Here is a 26610-nt window from a genome sequence, read left to right on the forward strand (position 1 = left end):
GAGTTCTTTGAATTAAAATGCCATTTCCCAAGATTGTTTAAAGATAAAAATCTTCAAGTCTAGAAGGTGATTCCACCAATTGACATTTTAGATGTCCTCAGACATGTTGCTTCCTTTCAATTATTTGGCGTTAGCCTTGGCCTCTTCCTCTTTAGCTCTTTCAATAAATAATGCGTACAACTAAGTCTTGACTGTCAATAACAATGGGGGAGAGGGGAAGCAGAGATAATGAAAAGATAATCACCAAAGCTAATTACTAAATCAACTTTAAACAAAAATGTCACCTTCTTCCTATGAAATCTTCCATCAGAAATGCTGACCCTTGGCCGTAATGAACTGATGGGCAGTAGATGAACCCTAAACAAGAGGAAACGCAGGCACAAAGTTCCTAAGTGAATGCTGCTCATTAGACACACTCAGCTCTGGCCCTGCTTAGATCATGGGGTCCTGGCTTAACCTGAAGACCGGCGCAGCCGCAGGTACCAGGAAGGGTTTCCACATGGCAGATAGAATTCCAAAATGGCCCCCAAATCCCACTCCCCAGGTGTACGTGCTCTATATGATCTCCTTCCCTTGAACGTGCCCGGGACCTGTAAGTAGGGTGGGATGTCACTCTTATGATCAGGGTACATCGTATGGCAAAGATAAAGACATTATGTAGATGCAGTCGAGACCTCCAATGAGTAATCTGTGCGATGATCCAAAGGGAGATTATCTTGAGGGGATCTGACTTAATCGAGTAGAAGTCCTTGAAAGGGGGCCTGGGTCCGTCCTCAGAGGAGATGTTCTCCAAGGGGCCCTGAAGAAACTAACTGTGAAGCCATGTTGTGAAGAGCAGCCACGGCCAGGAGCTGAGGAGTCCTACAGCTGTAAGGAACTGCATTCTACCAGCAGTCGGAAGGAGCTTGGGAGTGAGGCTTGAGCTCCAGGGGAGATGCGAGCAGGCCCACACTGTGGTCATGACCTTGTGAGACCCTAAGTGAGACCCAGCTAAGCCGGGTCCAAACTCCTGACACACAGAAACTGCGAGATAGTAACGGGTATTGTTCCAAGCCACTGCATTTGTGGTGACTTATCATGTAGTGGTGGATAACCAAAACAGTGACCTTATGGACGACTTAACCAGGTTTAAATGCCAGAAGCTTTCTTTGAGATCTGCTCTTGCAGCAGCCCTGCAGGTGGCAGTTCAACTATGGGGACATATCTGTAGTGCTGGGGACTTCCCAGGGTCCATGCCTAAGGTCTCCCAGCTGCCTTCATTAGGACCTGATTGCCTTTCTGGAGTTCCTGAGGGTCTGAGGGACCATTTCCCTTTCTTTCCCTTGAGGAAGCATTGTAGATAGTAGGGAAAACGATGACAGAATTTGAGACCAGACTTACCTGGGCTTTTGAATGTCCCTTTTGATAATTGTTAGCCATGTAACTTGGTCCAGTTGATCTCTTTGAGTCTCAGATTTATAAAATGGAGATGATAATATAATTTCCAGCACAGAAGTAAATGAATGATCTATTTGAAACATCTGGCCCAGAGACTTACATATTGCATATGCTAAAGATGTTCGTTTTCTTCAAGACTTAGCTCAAGTTCTGTCAGACTGCCAGCTTCAATTCTGCCTCTGCTGCTGGCTGGTAAAGTTTACTTACCTTCTTTCTGCGTCCAAGTCTCATAAGTAAAATGAAAATAGCCTCAGTACTAGTATATTGTATATGGTTATCGGAACGATTAAATAAAATAATCCAAGTGAAGCACTTATCACTTGCGTGGCTCACAGTAATGCTAGTTGGTGGTGCTGTTATCACTTCTCTCCCAAGTCCCAAACTGGAATGCATCACTTCCTCCTCTGCAGCCTCAGGAACGCTGATTGGATTTCTAAGACAGCACTTCTCATATTCTCAAATAATTGTATTGTAAGAAGTTATCTGCTTTTCTTTCCCTCCCATTCCATATTTTGCTTTTTTAGGGCAGGAGTCATGACAAATTTATTTCTGAAATCCACACAAAGTTTTGCCCATTGCCTTCCTTATAGTACATGATCAAGAAGTATTGACTTGACTGAATGTCCAGTCAGTATCAGAAAGGAGCTAATTAGGGAACCCAAGAAACAGGAGTGACCTTATAAGTTCATCTGGTCCTTCCTTCTTGGTAGGACGTCAGCCTAGATTAATGCGTCCCTAGCCTTGGCTGAAAGATCCCTATATGAGGAGTTGTCCATACCACTCACTAGTCCACTATCGAGCATTTATTTTCTGGGAACCTGTATATCTAGCAGATGCTGGGGTGGTAACTAAGCAAGAGGTGGCCTCACTTAAGCTCTCCCTCTAAAGCAGATTTCTGCCTTCAGAGAGCTTCACGCTATGGCCGGAACACTACTCCCTGGACCACAGACTGACTTTCACTCTAAAATCCCTCCCTGCTGCTCAAGCTCTGCTCCTACCTGTGCCTGGTCTCAGGGGAGACTCCAGAGGACAGCTGCTCCGTGTCCTCAGCCACATGACCCTCACATATTTAGAGCCCATTACCGAGTCACCCTTAGCCCTTGCCTCACTTAAGCTCTGCCTCTAAAGCAGGGATATTGATGATGGCTCGCCTGGTAGGGCGACTGTGAGGAATAACTCATGAAAATGGTGGCACGGTGCAACGAAAAGGCCAGAGAACAAGGCCAAGAAGCTTTCCCCGGCACTCCATTCATTTCCAAGAGAAAACAATTCTGGATCAGAGCTGTAAAAAGAATGCTAAAGATAAAGCGCGCCGCTCTCCCCACCACGGGCAGTTTGTTTTCAGTGAGGACCCAGGCGCTGGCCGGCCTCCTTCTCAGCCTTTATCACAGCACATTGCTCATCTGTTCTTATATTCATGCCGGGTCATTTCATTGTCTCCTGCTCAGAAATGTTGGATAAGAATCTAACCGAGTGGCACTAGGAAAATCCGCTGTTCAGCAGAGGAATCTACCATTGTGGCCCAGCCACTTCAAAGCTCTCACGATATCTTATTTTCATAATTTCTTGTTTTTTTTGCCCCCAAAAGTATAAGCAATATGTTTTATACTCTAGACTCTCTGTGGGAAAACATAGTTCTCATTACTTGAGCTGCTGGCAGCTGACAAATAGATAGAGTCATTTATGCGAAGATTTGTAAAAATGCTCTGGATTCTTTTTTCTTCTCCAGAGCATATAATACCACTGATTCCAGACTACACTGCAGGCAGGAGTGGAAACCAAGGGTCAGGGCGTCACAACTGAACTATTCCAGACTTAATGTTATCACATCTTTGCTTAACTATTAATTCAATATCACTGAGCATTATGATAGGAGGGAAGAGAGTGGAGCGAGCCCAGATTCTCATAGGAAGATCCTGACATGTCCGTCAGACTGAAACAGAGCACCGTGGCCTGGGCCCGATGGGTGCCACGGGCAAGGAGAGTCAAGCTCCAGTGGATTTTAGACCCTCCCGCCTTAGGCTGCACAATTCTACAGATCCCTCTTAACAGTACATAGGGCTGGTTTAACAGATCAAGTTAATAAAACAAAGAACTGATAAAACATTATAGACACCAGGAAATCAAAAGGAATACTGCAAATGGCAAGGAAGCATAAATTGAGGGGAAATGATAAAGTTGGTTCTTGTGATCCATTCACAGAACTGGAACAAATTGTGCAACTCAGCAAAAACTGATTTGGGTTTCTTGATCTCCAACACCATCCCTGGCTTCTCCAGTGGCAGGTGATTAATACTCGCTTATCTGAGTTACTTTGCTGGCCTCTAAAGTGAGAGTGAGGAATGTTCCTGTTTATGCAGACTGCTTACCCAGCATCTTGCAGGGTGCTTGGTACTCAGTTAAGCAGGTGCTGCATGAATGCACTGATGAATAAAAACCTGAGTCTGAAAGGAACTGAAATTTCTTTTCCTTTCTTCCATCAACTCCCTGATCTTTTTTTTTTCTTGGACACCAGCAGCAAATACTTAAATTAATTATATTTCTTTGTCCATGCCACACTATCATCAGGCCTTGCAAGTCTCTTTTCTTACTTTAATTGCACTTTATGATTTACTCCCACTATTCCTCCAGCCCAACTCCCATTTCTCTCTTCCCCTTAAGCATCCACCCCAGAATTTCTAGTTTATATTCTTAGTTCTGTGCCTACTTGTAAATATCATGGTATTATTGTGTGAGTATGTTTATTTTACACAAATTATATTTAACTGCAGATCTCATTCTATTTCTTACTTTTGTCATACAATAGAATATTTTAAAGATCTAGTCATTATTGTATGTATATACATATTTTTCATTCTGACTGCTGCATTGTATTCTCTTATTTTTGTGTACCATGTTATACCTATCTATTCCCTTAGGAATGGATATATGATTGCATTTAACTCCTCACTGCTTAAATTACTCCTATTACACAATCAATCCTGTTTTGATTTTGTTGATTACTTTTAATTTTGATATAATTTCAAACTTACAGAAAAGTTGGAAGAATAGTACAAGGAACTTCCACATAGTTTACCCAAATTCACCAGTTATTTTCATTTTGCCCCATTTGCTTTATCATTATTTATCTATACTTACATTGTGCATTTTTTAAATCATTTAAGAATGAATTGGAGGGGGACATGATAATAGGGGTGAGTATAGTAACCACATTGTTTTTTCATGTGAACACCATAAGAGTGTATATCAATAATACCTTAATAAAGAAAAAAGAATGGATTGGAGATATTATCAGACCCCTTTGTCCCTAAATACTTCAGTGTTTGTTTCCTTAAGAGCAAAAACATTCTTTTAGGTACCACAGTTCTATTATCAAAGCTAGGGTATTTAACCTTGATTCCACACTATTATCTAATCCAGAGCTATTGTACTCTCCCTAACTAGTGTCTAATGGAGGATAATGCGTTTTGTTATATTAGCATATCTCTTTAAATGTCCTTTTATTTGGAATATTTCTCCAGCCCTTTTTCTCAACCTTGACATTTTTGAAAAGTATAGACCAACTGTTTTGCAGAATGTTCTTCAATTTGGAAGGAAGGCTTGCTTTTTGTCCACGTTTGTTTATTTATTCATTTCTTTATTAACATCCGCATGGATTGGTGGGTTCTCTTTTTTTTTAATGAGCTTAATCCCTTACTATTATTCTTTATTTTGATTATAAGAGTGTCACAGATTCGGTCTGTGACATCCCTTTCAAATTAGCTCCAGTAGCATTTTGACCTGTCGCCACTGTTGGCTGAACACTTCCTGACTTCCCATCACAAGATGCTCTGAACTCATCTTAGGCATCTGCGACCCCAGTGCTGGAATCAGCCTTTACTCACGGAGCCCTGATTTGCTTTAATGGAAAATTCAGAGAACAGAGGCTAGGAAATATGTGTAATATGTAATATACATTTTATCATATTGATATTCATACTGATACCTCTAATTTCAGTGCAGCCACAAATGGAATACTCTACACATCATTCTTGTAGGACTGTAACTCCAGCAGTGAGAAACCAAGCTCCCATTATCCTCAATGCATTTCCTTACCTGCTTACCCATACACTTCCATAAGATATCTAACAGGCTTAATATTTACTTAGTTATTTTTAATACAAAATTTTCATGACCGAAATGCACAAATCTTAAATGTACAATTCTATGAGTAATGGCAAATGAAAATACCCATTTAACACATGCAACTTACCAAGATATAAAACACTTCTCTCTCCCCAGAAAATTCTCTCATCATCAACCTTCCAATCATTGGCAACCATTTTTTAGGGGGTTTTCCTTCACCACAGATTTTATTTGTCTGTTCTTGATCTCATATACATGGAACCACATGTCATCTACTTCTTTAGGACTGGCACCTCTTGCTCAGCATATCCGAGAGATTCAGTCATGTCATTGTGTGGGCTACTATTCTTTCCTTTTTATTGTTCAGTAGCATTCTACTGTATGAGTATATACAACCGATTTATTTATTCTTCTATTCATAGACACTTGAGTTTCCAGTTGTTGTCTATTATGAAAAAAGCATCTATGAACATTCTTATAAAAGTCTTTTGGTGGACATATGTATGATTCATTTCATGACATTTTTTAAATAACCAATTTTTGTTTTTATTAATTATCTGTATGTTTTTCTCTTGTCTATTCCATTGATTTCTTCTCTTACCTCTAGTACTTTTTTCCTTCTATTTATATGGGTTTAATTTGCTCTTTTTCTAGTTTCATGAAGTGGAAACCAGTTTCATGTTAGGTCTTTTCCCAATATAAGTATTAAAACTATACATGTCTTAATATGTATTATATGTGATTATGATATATAATTTTATGTAATGGATAATGATTTCTAATCCAACTGTGTTGTGATAGAAAACATATACTCTGTAACATCTCAATCATTTTTTTAAGAAGAATGTTTTTCTTTTCTTATTTTTTAATTGAGGTACATATGATAAAAATGCACAAAGCTTAATATAAAGAGCAGTGAATTTTAACATTGTATATACTCATGTAATCTCCTGCAGATCAAGATATCAGACATTCTAATTTTTCCTTCTTCCCCTTAAGACTTCAATCTTTTGAAATTTTTTCAAACTTACTATCTAGTCCAACATATAGTCTATCTTAGTCAATGTTCCACATGCACTTGGAAAGAGTGTGTAATCTATAGATGTTGGTTGTAATGTCTATAAATGTCATTTAGATCAAAATGTGTTGATAATATTATAATATTTTCAGATCTTCCATAACCTTAATAATTTTTTTATCTAGTTGTTTCTCAATTTCTGAGAGAGGTAAAAATATCTCCATTTATGATTGTGGGATTGTTTATTTCTCTTTAGTTTTATTAATTTTTGCTCCATGTGTTTTGTAGCTCTGTTATTTCATACATACATGTTAGGGTTGGTATGTTTTCTTGATGAATTCACCATTTTATTATTTGTGATGCCTTCCTTATCTCTGACAGTATGTCTTACCTTGAAGCCTATTTTTCCTGGCATTAGTACATTCCTGCTTTCTTTGCTTATTGCTTGTATTGTGTATCTCTGTCCATTCTTTCACTTTTAATCTACCTTTGTTCTTATATTTAAACTTTCTCTCTAGTAGACAGCAGATAGCTTGGTCTTGCTTTTTGATTCCCTCTAACTAGCCCTCCCTGTTAAACTGATCCATTTACAGTTAGTTTAATTATTGTGGAGTTAGACTCAGGTCTACAATTTGCTCTTTGTTTTCTACTTCTCCCATTTGTTTTTTATTTTTTTATTCATCCTTTTCTGCTTTATTTTTGGTTTAGTGAATGTTTTTAGCATTCCATTTCTCTACTGGTTATTTAGCATTACCTCCTTGCTTTTTGTTAGTATCTTTAGTAGTTGTTCTAAGAATCCTGAACTAATCTCTTAAAGTTAATATTACATGAAACACAAGAACACTGCAACAATATAGTTCCTTTAACCCCTTCAAGCCTTTGTGCTATTGTTACATACATATTACATCTCTATACATTGTAAACCCCTAAGCAGGCATTATAAGTTTTGCTTTAAAACAGTCATGTTTTAAAGAAATTAAGAGGAAAAAAAGTACTTTCAATCCAACCAGTAAGCTCTTTATTTCAACTATGATATTTTTCAAATTCAGTATTTCCATTTGGCTCATATTCATCAGTTATTATTGCTGCTTAATGTTTCCAGTATCCTTTATTAGGACTTCGAAGATATTTATTCAGCTCATTTTACATTCTTGTCCTTCCCAGTTCATTAATTCTGCTTCCTTTGGTATATGTTGTTCAACTTTTGGCCTTTCTTTCATGATGCTTGTGTTTTATGGAGGCCTAATTTTTTTTTCTGCTGGACTCATATCCACTGGAAACTCCAAAAGCCCTAGATTTCATGACTTCCAAGTGAGTTGGGAAAGGGGATATGCCTCAAAGCACCTTAGGATGATGTTATAATTCTACTATAATCATTACCTACACTCTATCCCTCAAGGAAGTGCCTAGAACCTCCACCCCAGCACTGCTTGTTTCAGAGCCTGTCATTCTCTGTGGTAACTGCCAAGCCAAAGCAAGGCAGGAATGTTTTAGTGAGGGACTATTCAGAGGGGGCATCTATCCAGCAACCATTACCATCCCAGGCAAAATCTAGGTTCTTACTCTATTGCCTTGGAGATGCATTCTTACTTTCCTGTCCTGTAAGGTCCATGTGGTAGACACAATTCACCCAAATACGTATGAAGGGGAGAAAAGAACCCAGCTGGAAAATACTTTCCAGGCATGACCCCTGTGTCTTAGTCAGAGTTCTCCAGAGAAACAGAACCAATAGGAGGTAGATAAATGATAGGTAGATAATTACAAGGAATTGGTTCATGCAATTATGGTGGCTAATACCTCCCAAGATCTACAGTCAGCAAGGTAGGGATGCAGAAGAACCAATGTGTGGATCTAGCCCATGTTTGAAGGCCTGAGAACCAGGAGAGCCAGTGGTATATGCTTCTGTCCAAAAGATGGCACGCTTCAGACCAAAGAAGAGCTGTTATTTCAGTTCAAGTCTGAAGGCCAGAAACAACCAATATCCCCTTAATAGTGCAGCAGAAGGAGTTTCCTCTTACTCTGCTTTTTAAATTCTTTTTAGGTTTTTGATTGGATGAAGCCCATTCAAGGGAGGGCAATCTTCTTTACTAAGTCTGCTTTACTAAGTCTATCTCAATGTTAATTTCACCAGGAAACAACCTCACAGACACCTACTCACACAATGTTTCACCAAAGGTCTGGGCACCCCATGGCCTAGTCAAGTCGACACACGAAGTTATGTATCTATGACACCTCTTCTACTCTGTATTGCTCTGTCCCACCCTCACCACAACCCCTACAGTTTTCTTCTTGGTTTCCAGGACCCATCAACTCCTTCTCACTTCTCCAAGACTGGGCTCTGGGGAGAAGCCAGCACCCTGCTCTACTTTACCATCTTTTATGGAACAGGAACCCATTCAGAGGGCTTCTCCCTTTCTTTCAAGAAAGAGATGTGTTTTTATCATCCCACTGGTCTGAAGGCCAGAAACAACCAATATCCCCTTAATAGTGCAGCAGAAGGAGTTTCCTCTTACTCTGCTTTTTAAATTCTTTTTAGGTTTTTGATTGGATGAAGCCCATTCAAGGGAGGGCAATCTTCTTTACTAAGTCTGCTTTACTAAGTCTATCTCAATGTTAATTTCACCAGGAAACAACCTCACAGACACCTACTCACACAATGTTTCACCAAAGGTCTGGGCACCCCATGGCCTAGTCAAGTCGACACACGAAGTTATGTATCTATGACACCTCTTCTACTCTGTATTGCTCTGTCCCACCCTCACCACAACCCCTACAGTTTTCTTCTTGGTTTCCAGGACCCATCAACTCCTTCTCACTTCTCCAAGACTGGGCTCTGGGGAGAAGCCAGCACCCTGCTCTACTTTACCATCTTTTATGGAACAGGAAGCTTTCAGAGCATTTAATTTCTATCTTATTTAGGAAACCCTTAATTGTGGGGTTACTCTAAGACATTCCTTTAAAAGGCATTGAAAACTCACTCACAACTTTCTTAACACTTCCCTGATCTTAAAGAAATTTAAGAGGAAAACATGGGCTTGCTATTTACCGAGTTTCATTTGTTTGGGATTTGTTTTGGTTTTTGTGTGGGTTTCTTTTGTACTTTGTCTTTGAGAAACAAATTCTGATAGTTGAAATTCAATAACCATATGAGAAATATGACAAGTCATGGGCCAAGTCAACTATAGAAAATGGAAATGTTGAATAAAACAACTAATGAGATTCACTGAGTGATTGTACTATTCAGTACATTGAGCCAGCTTTGACTCCCAGAAGAAAATTATTTTATAGACTCAACATTATTGATGGTGCCAAATTTCCCCTCCTTCCAAGGAGGCATTTCCCAGCCCTTCATCCAAACCTCCCCTTTCTCCCCCTGTGCTGCTTTTCCTAATGGCAGGCTATCTCTAAAAGCCCTAGTTAGAAAATGCTGTGGGGTGGATAGAGAGGCGCAGAGTTTCAGCCTAAAAGAACTGAAATCCAAATATGTCAAGCATCAAAGTGCTGTTAAAACCTCGGGCTGGGCTCTGGTGCAGTCTGTGTTTTATGTTGCATTTCAGTATGTTTTGCCCAGTCCCTTAGTTCTTGAGGAAGAGAGAAGCAGGTGAGATTTCCAGTGCACCTTCCTCATCCCTTTGTCCTGCAAAGAGCAGAACCCAGACCACTCTGGTAAAGGAGGGCATATTTAGGTTTGTTCAGACATTTCTTTATGTTTTCCTTCCGGCCATGTTAGGTGATCTCACAAGAGGCCCTAGTTGCCAGGACTGCCACAGACCATGAAGGCCAGAAGTAACTCTGGAAACCTCTAATCGCCTCTCATTTTACAGGGTCGGGGTCGGGGGGTGGCACTAAGGCCCAGATGCAGTCAGTCGTACTCAAGTTCTCACAGTTGCCGACGTGGTGGTCTGACTCCTAAATCAAATTCTCACAGAACCCAGGTGATTTGACTCCTAAAGCAATGGTTTTTCTCCCACACTGAGGCTTCCTGTTAGTGCTGGTCATTAAAACCTGTCCCTTGAGGCTCTCTTCTGTTAAATGGGGTTATGTTATTCATCTGGACATTTTTTTAATGACCTTGGCTTTCAGAGATAATAGTTTTATTTTTATTTATTTCTATGGCTTGCTTCTTTACAGTTTTTTTTTTCCAGGGTTGGGGTGGAAGTCAAGTAAAAAAATGAAATAGCCTCATTTGAAACAATTAGCATTGCCTCTTTTTTTACAAAAGGGTTTCTATGGCCAGTTGCGGGCACGGGAGACTCTCCTTTGTGTTCACAGCCTTGACCCATTCAGCAGGCTGACTACTCGGTTGTCAGTCAGTGTTATTTTCAGCAACAACTGCACGTCAGGCTCTGTTGGATGCTAGGTGTGTGGGAGTCTGTGGTTCTGGTCTTCAGGGAGCTGGGAAGACACAGCTCTGCAAATTGTGACTTTCCGTTGTGTTAAGGTGTTAACTGCGGTGACCAAGGTGGGCAGACGTGATCAGGGCTCACTGGCTCTCCTTCGTGTGAATGCGCTGCATCTCAGTCACCCGTCCTCCCTGGCTCTGTGTAGGACCGGCCTGTGGCAGGTGGGAAATAATTGTTAAATGAATTAATGCATAGGGAAGTAAATACCATGCAGAATGTATAAAGGGCCTGATACTTTGTCCATACACATAGGCAGGAAACCAGCAGCCACAGGTAAGTCTGATCCACACACTTTTGTCTTGGGCTCATGTTGTTATTTTTAGAAATAAAGCCACACTTGGCTTAAAAATTCCAATTACTCGAAACATCAGTGGAATATCTGGCAACACTGCACATTTACTCAGAACGACACCGACTGGTCAGAGCTAAGTAGAGCTTCGAACCCCTTCGATGAAGTGCAAACTCTGAGGTGGCCGTGTCCCTTCCTGTCATCCTGTGCACCTCACCCAGATGTCTCTCATTCGTGTCACACACACAGGTCCTGGAGGCATTTAATTCTTGGTCTGGACAGTGACAGGAGTGGAGATCCAGGTGGGGCACAGCAGATGGAGCTGGGAAAACTAAGGAAGGATTTCTGGAGTTCCAGAGGCCTGTACACCAAGGTAAGCCAGGGAGAGGGAGGCTGCCTGGAGGAGGGGGGAGCCATCACTGATGCCCCAGCAGCCCCACCAAGGGGAGCCCCGGGGGTGAGGGAGGCCTTACCTCTAGTTCCCCTCCTGAGAAATGTGCTCCATCAACCCTGGCTTTTCACAGGACTTGGAGCTGCTGAATAAAGCACCTATCTGGGGAGGTTCTCCCATGAGGAAGAAGGAATGTTAGGGTCCCAAGGTAACCTGAGTCCCGGCCCTTCACATTTGGAGAAACTGAGGCTGAAAGAGGTGAAGTGCCTTGACAAATGGCCAAGACTAAAAACAGCTCCTCCATTTTGACCGTTACTGCACCAGAGAAGAAGGGAAGGAGGGGGACAGGCCGATGTGGTGACCCACGTGAACCTATGGAGCACGTGTTCTGCTCTGGGGTCATCAGAACTTTGGATTCAGAGGGCTTCTCCCTTTCTTTCAAGAAAGAGATGTGTTTTTATCATCCCACTTCAATGGCTGGTGGGGAAACAGTCCTGATAATATTTGTAACAAGCTCTGGGAGGGTGTGGTTTCTCAGGGTTTCTCTTTGGCTGGTTATGTAAGGTGTAAGGGGGGACCTCAAAAAGGGCCAAGCCAGTTTTGGGAGTATAGTAAGAAAATAAGAAAAGTACAGATTGGAATGGTTTCATAATTAAAAATAGTCTCTCTGGTCTAGTCAATAACCTATATTTGCAAAATTCCAGAGGAAGAGGGTGTGGGGATGAGGGAGTATTAGGAGGTTGGGGTGGGTAGTCAGTAGATGGCCTTATGTTCCTTCTCACGGAGGGGTATCTACATGAATACACCCCCTGTGCTGGGACCGCTTTTCCCCACTTCTGACCCTAGCCACCACCACACCCTTCACTGGGCTAGCAAGAGACCCTTCAAGTTCAGCTGAAATCCTAACCTGGCACCCTAAACATCCCCTTTGTAGTGTTCATCACACTTGCAATTGATTTGTTGTGTCATCCGTTGCTTAATGCCAGGCTTGTCCACTGCACAGTAGTTCCCATCAATGATCATGGGGCCTGTGTCTGGTCTGCTGATGACTGGCAGTGTCTGGCCTATAGTGGGTGCTCACAAACTATTTAATAAATGGCTTTAAGATCTCTCCCCAGCATCTACGACCTCACAATCTTTATGGAGAATATTCAGAGGGCAATGAAGCAGTAAACAGCCTGTCAACATGACTGTTCCTGGCCTCCTCTCCCTCTTGATACCATCCGGAGCACATCACACCTGCACACTCAGTGTCCTTGAAGAGGCAGGTCTAGCAGAGAGGGATTCACTGGCCTGGGTTTAAATAAGCAACATAGAAGTAACTTCTAAAGGTATTGACTGCTGTGGAAGAAGTGAGTTCAGTGTAACAATCCCCCCACTGGTGTGGATGTGTCCCTGAGCAAGGGAGAAATGCCCCTGGGGGGGATTGAGAGCAAAGTGACTTCAGATGTGTGCCCCAAAGTGCCATCCCTCAAGCAGGGACTCAGAAGTCTATGACTTGATTCTCTGTTGAGCTGTTTCTTTCTTGGGGAACTAACCGGACAGCATGAGCTCTTGATAAGCTATTGGGAGTTAACTGATTCAGTCGTTGTAATGATTCTCCCTTACAGATTCTCTAACATAAAAGTTAACCATTTGCAAACTGGACTTCTTTGAGTTCACGGTAACACCTTACTTTCTGCACACCTCACAGCACATTGATAAACAACTCCTGCCAGACAGCTAGTATTTAGACTCTCTGCAGCTTGCAAAGTGCGTGCATGCTATCAGATCTTCACAGGTATGTATGGTAGTCTCATCATCACAGTATATGTGGTATTATCATCATCACACCTGTGTTATGGATATTGAACAGAGGCTGCAGGCAGGTGGACCTGGACATCAAGCACTTAATGTGGGGCCGGTCTGACCCTTCCTGGTTGTGGTCCAAGAAAAGGAAAACCTCTCTACAGGCCAACATCAAGCTCTCTTGACCCAGCTACCCAATGGTGACTCCAGGATTTGGTCTCTCCAGTGTATTGGGGTGATGGGCTGGGCAAGTAGCCTTGTGTCCTTTGTACTTTAGAGGTGGAATAGGGGTCTGAGCTAGTGGACACCCTACCCGGGGCAGGGGTCAGCTGAGGGAACATGTCCATGTAGAAGTTCACTGCTGTGGAGTGGACACTAGGCACGGAAGTCAGAACCAGGCCTGGTTTTCAAAATCAGCCTCCAGGCTGCTGTCCCCAGAACAAGAGATCGAGGGGGAGACTCCAGTCCCCAGCACAAAAGCAAAAGATAGTGAGGGAGGAAGCAAAGGAACTAGCTTATCTTCTTTATTTATTTTTCCTCCCCCATTTCTGCTTATGTTTCTCCAACCCAAGTCCTCCTGGCCTCTGGTTTCCTGGGAACTCTCTGGCTAACAGCCATCCCATGAGTGTTCTCAGCTCCTCTCTGCACCCCTAATCACTACAGGCTTTGCTGAGGGCTTTGTTTACCACCAGACAGACTTTCCCACATGACTGCGGGGCCTGTGCACAGTCAGTGGACCTTCGTTGCCTCGCTGGTGTCTATTTCCAGCCAGAGAAGAATTCTAATCCTGCCCGAGAATGTGACTGTCCTTAGGAGTCCCACCCACAGCAGGAGTTGAGCCAGCCTGGGAAAGTAGCCCTTGCTCTCCAGTCCCTCCCTCCTCCCTGGTTTCTGAGTACATGGGTGCCTCACATGGGAAGACAAGAGATAGGGTAAGAAGGTGAATTTTCTGAAGTGGGTTGCAACTCACAAATATCTAGTCTGAGGATGAGGAAGGCCCTCCAAAGGCCTCCTGGTCCTGGTCCTGGTCCTGATCCTGCAGGAAAGGGGTACCGCAGCCCCTGGCCATGCTCAGGGAATATGCACCACCTCACTGCATTCACTCACTCTAGGACCGTGAGCTTTCGACCCAGAAATGATGCACTTCACAGGGTGATCTGTTTTCTTGGGTCTTTTTTACTTTTTTTGATGTGTAAAGCGCATTCAGAAAAATACACAAGTCACAAGCTCAAGAGAGCTTCACAAAATGGATACACTGAGGTAATCAGCACCCAGATCAATAAGATTATCTCCTCTCCAGAAACCCTTATTATGCCCCAACCTGGTGACTACCCACCTCCCCTTCACCTCCAGACCCTGGTAATCACTGTCCACATTCACAATACCCTAGATTAGTTTTGCTTCGTGGGGTTTACTTTTAAGAAGCTGGATTACAGAGATGCTCAAAAAAGACTCATTTTTCTTAATCAATAGTATCTGGGAAGCGGGGCATCAGAGGGCTTGCTGAGCCTGCTCTGGGTGTTCTACTTTATTTTCAATTTCTAGATCCCTAACTCCTTAGCCCCGCACAAATTGTGAGTTATTTTAAGGAGAGTGTTATCTTAATAAGAAACTGGGCAGAAGGCAGAAAGTCAAGTGTGGAGGAAAAGTTCCATGAGATAAACAAGACGAATGTGTTGTGAAGAGACAGGAGCCACAGGGCCCGAGGCGTCCAGGGGAGGCTGCAAAGGTGGTGGGAAACATAAACGCGTGTTCATATTTGTACCCAAGGGAGAGAGAAAAGCGTGCCTCCCTCTCCCAGCAGTCTTTAGCCCATCCCCGCCTCCTTCAACACACCCCCTACCTCTTTTCTTTAAAGAAGTATTAGAAATAGGAGTGTAACACGGGCCACATATGTGACTTGTTTTTATTGTGGTAAAAAACACACAATAAAATGACATAAAATTTACATCAGTAACATTCAGCATATTCATAATACTGTGCAACCACCCCCCCTGCCTAGGGCCAGACACATTTTCACCCTGAAAGGAAACCTCCTACCCATTAAGCAGTCACTCTCCTTTTCCAGAACCATGTTTAGATGCCACTAAGTAGGTGGTAATGACTTAATTGTATGTGTGTTGTACCTGCCCGAGGTCCTCTTCCACCCTTGTCAAGGGGAGCGCTAACCTTCTGTCCATACGACACCCACCTATGTAATCTTAAATTATCTAGTAGCCATACACCTTAAGAAGGTAAAAAGAAACATTTTTAAAAATTAATTCTAGTAACTTATTTAACCCAGTTTATCCAGTCTGCTATCATTTCAACATGGAACCATTATAAGAAAAATTGCTGAGATATCTTACACTCTTGTATGAAGCCTTTGAAATCTGGTGTGTATTTTACACGTCCAGCGTATCTCAGTTCGGATCAGCCACCCAGCGACAGGTCCCTGCGGCTAACGGCTGCTGTGCGGCACTAAGCGATTTGTGAAATGGTATTAATACCCTACATCCTCTCTGTAAAAGGTGATCATTAAACATACACATATACTGAGGCTATAGTTTTATTTTTAATATAAGCTTACTTTCTTAATTATAAAACATATTTGGAAACTACAGAAAGTGACCCATGAGTGCCAAGCTGTCATTGCTTCTCAGTACTCCACACGTCCACCTCTTTGTAGCTCTTTCCTCACCACCGCGTATGCCACACGAGCAGCACTGCCACCACTTGGAGGCCGGGCACAAAAGGCCAGTGTGACTACTTGCCAGGAACGAACGTGCAGCTCTCCAGGGCCAGGACTGTCTGCCGCTGCGGATGCCCAGAAGGCGATCAGGCAGCTGCAGTTCTCCAGCAAGGCACAAGGTTGCAGAGGTCTAACCTACAAACTTGGACTTGAATTCACTGCTCTTAGAAAATTCCTTCCAACCTCCAGATCCCTATGGCTTTCGCTGTCACACGTGTTTGAACCTAAGCTTCAAAAACAAGACCTGGGTAATCAGGAGGTTGGTGGACTAGCTTGTGTCTAAGATATCTCCCAACCTAAACATTCCAGGGTCCTCGAATGCGATTCATCCCTCCACCCCACAGGCACACACTGGCACTCAGAAGCACATGCGCGCACACACACACACACACACACACACACACACACACACACACACACAGTGCCCGGATCTCCAGAACAGCCTGCAGAAGAATAAGAATATCTCTACCCAGCCTCGCTAACTCACTGGGAAAGCACAGAGATCTAAACAGAAGCACTTTAATTTTGCATTCATGCTCAGAAAGAAGGAAGCCTAGCAGAAGCCAGACTCAGTATCCAAGAATCTAGAAACATTTTTTTTTAGGATTCCCAGAAGCTTCATGCCACAATGCCCCAAGTTGGGAAAAAAATGTGCCATTTCAGATGTTTATAACAATATCTGATTTACTATTATACAGTTTTGCTTAGTCACAAACCAGAACAAATACTTTCAGATTTATTACATCCTTCTATTCAGAGACTTAAGTAATCATAGTTAATAATGCAGGCATTCCAAGCGAAAAGCTTTATAATTCTTTGGGACCAAAGGTTCCTGAGAGGCAGGTTATTTTCAAGAAGGTCTCAAGATTTTAAAGCTCTCAATGAAGCTTGAAATTCATCTTTTCCAGGTCACATGAAAAGAATTTCCTCCGAAGCTTCGCTGGGAGACAGAGAGGAAAACTAGTTGGCACACAGAGTCTCCCTGTGCCCTTAGAGAACAGGCAATTGCTCCTAAGCATTTCTAATCTTTCCTTGTTGTACAAATTTTTAAAAACTCACACCACTGGCTCCTGTGTTCTTTATGTTGTTAATGCTGCATTCGGAGCCTCCTTTTTTGTCAATTCATTAAAATGCACTAACTGATTTTTAAAAAGCATCAAATGTTCTTACAAAACATACTTTCCCATTTACTGTTCCACACACATATGCACACACAAGCAATGGTTACCCAGTTTGTACACAGTTGTTAAGCCCCACGCATCATGGCTAATTAATTCAGGATCAGTCCTTGATGTGGCAGTTAATGCAGTTGCTTGGAGGATCAGTCTGTGGGTTCAGTGCCTGGGGTCTCTGCTGTCTTTCAGGGCCGAGATGGTCCCCCACTGCATGCAGAAGGGGTACTGGGGTCCCCTGAGGATATGTGTTTGGAGCAGTGTAAGTCCATCACCCCAAATGACCACATCCATGTTTAACTGTGCTATCTTTAGTGAGTTTCATTTTTCAGAGAAAACCAGGATTTGTTAACAGTATTTCTTTACACACCATGAAAGAGAATGTCAACATGAAAGTGAGATGAGAATGTGGGAGTGAGAACTGGGTCTACACATGATCAGGCTTGGAAGAGTTTAGAACACTTGGGTCTTTATAAGAATGAGAATTCCTAGGTCCCACTGCAGACCCATGTTGGGAAATGATGTCAGATGCGGGAATATCCATGTTAGACAAGGTACCCAGAGATTCCCATGCACACTACAGCTTACGTACACCAGTCTTAAAGGCCCCTTCATTGAGTCAGAAGCAAATGTTTCAAAACAAGATAGTAGAATTAAACCAATTTCCACTCAAAAATACTACCACTCTTTGAACTAAATCCTGCCAACTTCTTCATTAGCAGCAGGTTGCCAGAAGTCCAAATCCTGGATGGTTTATTCTAGCCCATCACCTCTAACACGGGCACGTTACTCCAGCTTTTCAAACCTCACTGACATGAGTTATGCAAGGAGGGGTAAATGCGATGATAATACCGAAGCAGCTTACAGAAGACTTCCACGTTCTTCGGACCCCACCAGATCGTGAGGCAGATATAAGGGCGTGTATCGGGTGAAAGCGCCCTGCAGACCTGAGGACACTGTAAATGCATGGCAATGTGAGGCTGTGGATGCAATCCTATCCAGGAAGTCCTGGGGTTTTTTTCGATCAAAAATATCTGTTTGATTATTGGTAAAACCTCAGCTGGAGGGCATGGTTTAGGAATATAGAAGCAATGGGATTTCTAATATCGAATCCAGTATTGAATTTATCCACCCAGTCTCGGGCAGTGCTCGATAAAATTGTAGGCATTTCCCAACTCAGACAGAGTTTCTCCGCCAAGCTCACCACTCAGACCAAAAAAGCCAGGGAGGGTCCCGTCACCCTGAAGGCAGGCAAAGTCCGAGAGGCAAGGGAAGGAAGAGGGGCAGAGCCCACTTCTGCTCCTAAATTTACTGATTAGATTTATTCCGAGCAGCAGAATGTGAGGCGGTAGAGAGAGGCCGAGACATATGTCCCTTCATTTGGATACATATAGATAAGTGTGATTTGCCCCAAGATTTCTCAATATTCTGTTGTTTGAAACCACTGTGTTTACCCATTATACCTATGGCCTCCCAGAAAAGAGACAGCATCTCAGAGACTGGCTCACTCCTACCCCCCAACCACCAGCCATTGCTCCATCGTAGATCTTCCTGGGTACGCAGTGTGGACTGCTGCCCCATGGGGTTCTGAGATGGGTCAGTTCAGTACACGATGCTCATCAAGGCCTTTCTGTAGTCAAGATGAAAAATGTAGATCCTCTTCTATTTTCCAGCTCATTATTTTCAGCCACACTGACCAACATAACCTATTAGAGGGTGTGCAGTGAAATCCAATGATTTCATAAATGCTCCCCAGCAATAAAATGCCTACAAGATGTTCTACACTTGAACTGGACCCTCCTCAAAATATCAAACTGCCAGGGAGTCTGGAGTCCAAAATTAAATCCCCTTAAAAGTTAGGGTCCAAAGAAGTTAAAAAATTAAAGTCTGACATGAAAAGATCTCACCCTCAATCAAGGTGAAGTTCAAAGACATTACATTTCCATTTCTTACCCTCTTTCATCTCATGAACACAACTTCTGGATGTTCTGGGCGGGGTTGGACCTCTTTCAGGAACTGTAGTCCGGGCTGTTTTTAGGAAGGGGTCTTAGAGTTTGGATTAATTCAGCTCTAAGTCTCTGATGTGCCCCACTTTTTTTCATTATTATTAAACTGTGGTAGAATACACATACCTTAGCATTTTCCCACTGTACTGTATTTAAGTGCACACTCGTGTGGTATCAAATACATTCACATTGTTGAGCAACCATACATCTCCCTCCTAACTCTTTTCTCCTGGTAAAGCTGAAACTCTGTACCATTAAATAATAACCCCACGCTCTCCCCCTGAAGCTCCTGGCAAGCACCATCCTACCTTCTGTTTCTCTGAGTTTGACTAGCAGAACTTCATATGAATGGAATCAAACAGTATTTGTGACTGGTTTATTTCATTCAGTATAAGGTCCTCAAGCGTCATCTGCGCTGCAGAATGTGTCAGAATCCCCTTCCCTTCTGAGTCTGAGTACCATTCCATCGGACGCACACTCCACATTTTGTTGATTCATTCATCTCTGATGGACACTTAGGTTGCTTCCAGCTTTTAGCTACTGGGAATAGTGCTGCTGTGATCATGGTCTATGTGTGCCACTTTTTAAATAGATCAAAAAGGGTAAACCACACAGGAGGTTGTCATAGCAGTGTCCTCACACCATCAAACTTAGAAAATAATTCACACCCTGGTCTGAGAGAGGTTATCCAGGCAAAATCACGATTCAAAGTCCAGTACGTGGTGCTGCCAGACAGCAGAGCAGATTCAGAAAGGAAGGTTCTTCTGAAGAAAGAAGGGTAAATGCTTTTGTTTGAAGTGCTCGTCATTGCCAGGTGGCTAGAATCCACGCAGAGGTTAATGACGACACCATGTTTACCATATCTGGGGGGCGATGAACTCACCCCTATAGTCAGTCTGCTCTCTCAGCGAGTAGCATTGAGACATCATTGCCGAAAACACATTTTCATGGTTCAAAATAAAAACACAATTAAAAAGTGTTTCTTGAACAAGGATTTATTTTCTGCCTGAGAAGCTGAAGAGGTGGACACTACCATGAAAGGCCAACACTTCTAAGTGTGGCCCAAGGAAGAGGAAGGCAAAGTATTCAGCCTGTCTTACAGCCCATGCCCAGAACAGCATCTGCCAACATATAAATTGTCAACTGGAAAGATGCAAAACGTCAGACACACATCTGTAGAAAAGGGACTCCTCCCTTGGGAGGCAAGATGTTGAGGAAAGAAGGATTAATATAATTAAAACTTCAAGGCACAGTGTAATACAGGAAAATGTGGTTGAGCAACACATTGCTATGACTTGAAATCTTTATTATGTTCCTTTTCAAAAGCCCCATGAGCATAAAGAAGAATACAGCTTTAAGAACTAAGATTCACCCCACTAGGCGTTAATGGTGTCCAGAAACTATGTGAACAATCTTATTTGACATCCCCAAGACGTTTATATCTGTCCAAGGCAGAACCAGAGAGGGGAACATTTTAATATCCCCCACCTTTTGATAGCACATATACAAGATCTCTTAGCCTCACAAAAACCTCCAAATATATTCTCTAGGACTTCAACTGCCTTAAAATATAGACTTGCATTTATCTTGGCCACATTAACGAGATCTGTTTGACCAATACATTTATATTTATGATGACTCAGGGCAGATTATGGTCGTTAAAATTTGTCCTTGGGACATGAAAACACTCCTCTGTCATTAATACATTTTGTAATATAAACTATGATGTCAGGTCAACGTAAAGGGTAAAAACGTTCCTAAAGTATGCACACATCATTTTTTAAAGCAATTGAGCCTAATGGAATAACAAAGGTCATCATAACAAACCATTACAGCCTGGGGCTTGGCAACTCTGACCACAGAAGAATCTCCAAGAAACGACCATCATTCCTCCAATGTTATGGCATCCAGACGACAGGAATGGCTCGCAAATGAGTCATACGGGCTCAGATCCTCGGTAGCTATGTGAGCGCTGGACGATCAATTATTCACGTGTTTACGAAGAGCTTTCCTGGTTGATGTTAACCAGAGCTGCTTGCAAAGAAGAGCTCTCCAGCTGTCCTCAGCCGTCCTGGGCCTCAAACTAACGAGCCACGTTAATTACTGGTCAAGTCATCTGGAAGCTACCCCTCCCCTAGACCCGGTAAACACAATCTCTTTGAGACTTGATTAGGTGTAAAAATATTAATCAGAAATAATTATGACAGTACTTTATTTACAGTGCTCCCAGCAAATCCCAAGGAGAAAGACAGACATTAGACTTGACTTAGATTCCCAGAGCTCCACCATTACTGGAGTCAGAGGTTGGTAGATGGTGTAGAGAGGGGATGAAGGGAAAGAAGCCGGGGTGTAGGCTTCACGGGGGAGGCAGGAAGAGCAGTCTAGAATGCTCTGGGAAGGTAGGCAGCAGGCCTGAGAACCACTAAGGGCTGGAGAACAAGTTCCGTCAGCAGTGAAATGTAAATGACCTTAACCCCACCGATCAAATCAGCCTTAGGAGAAGTTGGATAGAGAGTCACACTGCTCGGCTCCCTTTGGTACTTAATACAACCTGTAGCCTGTCCAGGAAGACTGACAATGTGATAAAGGCCACTACCCTTCTCTGAGCGAGGCTGCGGAGCTTGGGACTAGCCGGCCCCGCTGGCCCCCTATCAGCTGCGTTTTGAGGGAAAGCAGGATCATAGTCAAAGCTGTTGCCTGGGCCTCCTTCTCTGGAGACACTGCGGCCAAAAGCAGATGAAGGGACACCTCCAGTACATTTTTATCATCCCAATTCCAAGAACATGTTTGGTCCTGAGCCAGATTCTTCCCCTTGCTTGAGACTGGGTGACCTCAGATGCTGTCATAATTTACTTGTCCATTTCTAAGAAAGTGGGGGAAGCAAACCACGTCTGTTCTTACTGATATGAAATCAGAGTCTAGAGTGAGTGGATATGCATGGTCAGGGGCAATAGGACCCTTAGGGTAATTCTGGTCGGTGTGGTGGGAGGCAACGCTGGTCGAGAGGATTTCAGTGGAAAGGTACAGAAAGGTGGGGTCCCACCCTGGTGTAGGGGCACCCTGGGCACTTATGTTATGTGGTGGTGGTGTGAGCCAGGACAGGAGGGCCTGTGTCCATACCTCCTTTCCTTATCCACCATATCCATCCACGTGTGAAGTTTGGAAAATGAGTCCAGAAAAAGGGAATGCTTCTCTCTAGGGCTCATAACACATAACAGGAGAGCTGATCTAAGACACCCTCTCCACCCCCTGTCACCTTCTCAACTACAGTCCCACCTTCTGCCTCAGTCAGAGGGACGGGGAGAATACAAGATCCCAGGAGAGGCCCCTCCATGTGTCGGGGGCCCTTTAAACACCGTCAGCCTCCCTGTGAATGGACCACTCCTGCTGATCACAGGATTCCTTGTCCCTGGCTGGCACTCCCACTAGAGATTAGAGCATTTCTCAAAAGGTATTCAGAAATAGAGCTTTGGAGAGGGTGATGTTAAACACAGGCAGAATTTCTCTCTGCAGGTCCCAGAGCCTTCACTGAGCTGCTAAGGAGTGAAGCACACAGGACTTCCCTAAGTTACCGGCCCATGGAACTCTTTCCTAGAAGCATCCTTCCAGGCAAACTTTCAGAATATCATGAGCCAAAAGCACTTTGGGAAGGGCAGCAAGGGGCATCAACTCCCTGGTCAGACCTCCAATCAGGCCCAGGACAGCCGCTCCGGTACCAGTGTTGTGGCTCCATTCCACCTGCTCTCTGCCATCCTGGATTGCTTCATCACTCCCCGAGTTCTGGGGCAACCACCTGGCGCTCCAGACTGCTGTCACTGCAGGTGACAGTCTCATGGAAGGCTTCGCAAAGTCAAGCTTGCCTGGCCTCCACACACAGTTCTGCCAGACTGGCAGCCCTTACCCCTGGCGAGGGTGTCCTGTCACCCGGCCTGCGTATCACTAAGGGTGGGAGAGGAGTGGCCCTTATTGCCAGACAGCTGCCGATTTCCCATTCAGCCCTTGGGGTGCGAGCTGCTGCTTTTATCTCCTGGTTGTGAAGTTCTAGCCTTCTCTAAGAATAGCCACAGAAGTGAGCCTTTCTGCAGCCTGCCCGGAGTCCTTCCCACAGCGTCCTCTCCAAGGCCTCCAGCTCACGGTGCGTAACTCTCCTCGGTGACTGCAGCATGGAGCTACCACCCAGAATGAAGCACCCATGGAGGTTGGGTATTTTGGCCTGACCTTGAATGTCCATCCCCTGGAGCGCAGCAAGGAGACCTTTCTGAGCATCTGGGATGGTCTGTATTTCCTGATCCTAGACTTCGAGTGGAGTGTGCAAAATGCCCAGTAACCAAAATAAAGGAAACATCAGCCCTGCCTTTGGCATTAACCAACTCATTAAATATAAAATAAACACAAGTAAATGGCTTTTAAATCTCACTGACAGGAAGCTTGGCAAATACTCTGAAATTCTAGAGGTCACTGGAACCTCTCTCTTCGAACAGGAATCTTCCACACGTTTGGAGGAGCGGGAGACTCCTAACAAATGAGGAGGGTGCCTGGTGCCCCTTCCATTTGCGGATCGCCTTGCGATGCTGAGAATGATGGGTCTGCAGAAAGTACAGCCTCTGACACGGCCTGGGTCCTGGGGGAAGTGGACATTACTGCTTTTAAGGGGTTAGAAATTCAGGTGTGAGACACTCAGCTTGCCACAGACCACAACATGTAGGAACAGCCACCAAATCAGCCTTGAGCCTCTCACTGGTGCCCAGCTATTGGCAGCTCTCAGAGAGCCAACACCCACCTGGTTTCCTAGATCCTGCGTTAACAGTTCCTGAGGCCCCTTTAGTAATGCTACTTGCTGACCTCTTGCTTTTGCCTCAGTCTATCTGTAGTTTCAGCATAAAGCAGATTTCTTGGGGAAAGTGGTGAGCCATGTCATCAGATTCATGGTTTTAATTCTCCACTTCACACCAAGTGTACAGAAAATAATTTGCAATGATTCACCAAGCAGAAAACATACACATGCACCTATTGACTTGTAACTGTACCTCAGAGCAGGGCTGGATTCCAAGGAACACTAACCTTTTCTATAAAACTGAAGTGAAACATGCAGGCAGGACTTTCCAGCGTCATTGGGTAAAAGGCATGTTTGCTGGACAGCCCTGCAGAGATGGGTGCCTGTCCAGGGATGCTGTGTGTAAGCGGGTCCATGGCTGAGACCCAGCTCTCGTCAGGCAGCAGAATTACTGGCTTTGCCCAATCACACCAGTCAGCTTCACAGCCTGACTCTGCCCCAAGAAGTTAGTAAGATCAGAAACCAGTCAAAGTAGCTTCCATTTATTTACAGTTTTGAAAACATTTTTTCATGATTTAGTCAGCTTCCTAAGGACAATATGTCAATGAACAATAAGCTTCATCAGGTCTTAGCATTATATCATTCTATCAAAAGAAAAATTAGATATTGGTTTTTAAATGAACAGACTTGTTTTCCTTTTCTCCTTTGAAAGGTGAAATTCTCAGTGGTTTATTTCAAATCATGCAATCTATGTTTCTTTTCATCCAAGGGTTTCGGAACTTTTGAGCCCTGAGTTTGAGGAGAAGCGCCAAGCATGAGCTGACGGGGCCCCCAAGGAACCAGGGGACTTTGTGGGAGCAGAGCCACACATATTTAGGGAATATTTAGAAAATCAAATAGCTACCGCAGAGAAACATAGAGCACCTGGAGGGGACCTTCCTTCTTTAAAAAAAAATAAGTCCTAGGAGAGAAAACAAAACCTACCCACAGGTATTTTTTCACTTTGCATCAGCACGGCTGAGCTATCATTGATCCCTACTGAGGAGCAGCATCTCCTTTCTAGACTGTTTCCTGTTGCTCCATCCTCCCTCCGACGATGCCGAACAGCACCTCAGACGAGGGGCTGTGCCCGCTCCAGGGCTACTGTTCACAGTCATATGGTGGGAAAAGTTCTGGATCACCAGTAGGATGTACTTGGTATTTTCTTTCATGGCACAGAAGTTTCGGCCTGTCTCGCTCTTCACGGGCTCTGTATCAGAACCGGACGGCCTTGTGGGTCTCTCTCAGGCATCGATCCTCCACGCTGACACCTCTGCTGTCTGACGGCCCAGAGGGGCTGCACGTGGGGAAGGATCTGTCAAACCCTCGCGGCCCAGAGAGGCAGCAGTGCGGGATACAAGATGCTCCAGGCTACCTGATTTCCATTGCAAGCCCCATGAATGGGGTCATGAAACATTCCAGAACACTCTTCTCACTGGCCCACTCTTCCTTTTTCTGTCCACTTCTCTTTCCCTGTTGGGTAGTAACAAGATGGTGGAGCTCAGCCCTCTAGGTATGAATGGACAGGAGGAAAAAGAATTATCCACAATCAGCCAAACAAGGGATTTCCAGAATCCTGCCTTGTCATTGAAGTGACTTACTAACATCCTATTATCAAGACTATCATTGCTGTGCGCACGGGGACACAAGGAAGTCCAAAAGACGGAAACGCTGGAAATCACAGATCTAAAGAAGACGCTGAAGAGTTCGTTCCAAAACACTGTGCTTCACATGCCGGCACTTCTGAGGACATTTTTCAAAGGTATCTAATATTCCAAGGCACATGATTCCTGCTACTGGCCCAGCAGGTAGACAGGGTCTCCCACTTGGATTGTCCCTGGGTTTTCCAGAACAAAAAATTGTCCAAAGAGGGGCGATTTTCCATATAACTTTTGGTCAGCAGGGTCACACAGGCGGTAACTGCAAGAAGAGAAACATCATGATGAGTCACAGCCCAGCAGAAGCCAGGGCTCAAGCAGCCTATGGTTTCTAAAAGAACAGCGCCTCCTGGAGTTGTGCCATGAGCAGCCTACCCAGTCACAAATTGCAGAAGCATAGCCAGTGGCCATATGCCCACATCTTTTCTCCATGAATGTTGCCTTTTTCAGCATTAGGAGATTCGGAACTCGACATGCTTACTCATACTTTCTCTCCTTCCTTTTCCCTGGGCGTCTGTCCCTCCACCTCCTCCACACCCATCACTCGGACCACCGTCCTCCCACCACTCGGGCTTGGAGCCCTGAATCATCCTTTACACCTTCTTCCTCACTTTCCAAAACCTGTCCATTGCTGCCAAGTCCTGAAGTTCTTCCTGCATCTAATCATCTGAATTTGCTCACTTTTCCTCTGCAACAATCTTGCTTTCTAAGCATGCCCAACCTATTATAATAACCAGCCTCTCTTTGTCATTCTCTCCTCCCCTGCTTTCTATTAATTG

At 43.8% G+C, this 26610-nt stretch overlaps 1 protein-coding gene and 1 non-coding gene across 2 annotated transcripts in view; both read right to left on the bottom strand.

Annotated features, from left to right (window-relative positions):
• Positions 1 to 15515: 15515 nt before the first annotated feature.
• Positions 15516 to 15638, bottom strand: LOC118935754 (U6atac minor spliceosomal RNA). Its single transcript, XR_005033981.2, has one exon. It is a non-coding gene; the product is annotated as a U6atac minor spliceosomal RNA (small nuclear RNA).
• Positions 15639 to 24277: 8639 nt separating this feature from the next.
• The window catches only part of MTARC1 (mitochondrial amidoxime reducing component 1), a 28345-nt gene continuing 26012 nt past the window's right edge, over positions 24278 to 26610 (bottom strand). Inside the window, exon 7 of the mRNA XM_036932268.2 lies at positions 24278 to 26093. Coding sequence (XP_036788163.2) covers positions 25967 to 26093 — 127 coding nt within the window. The 3' untranslated portion in view covers positions 24278 to 25966. The remainder of the gene's footprint in view (positions 26094 to 26610) is intronic.

Source organism: Manis pentadactyla, chromosome 19 (genome assembly GCF_030020395.1).
Source record: "Manis pentadactyla isolate mManPen7 chromosome 19, mManPen7.hap1, whole genome shotgun sequence".
Classification (NCBI taxonomy): domain Eukaryota; kingdom Metazoa; phylum Chordata; class Mammalia; order Pholidota; family Manidae; genus Manis; species Manis pentadactyla.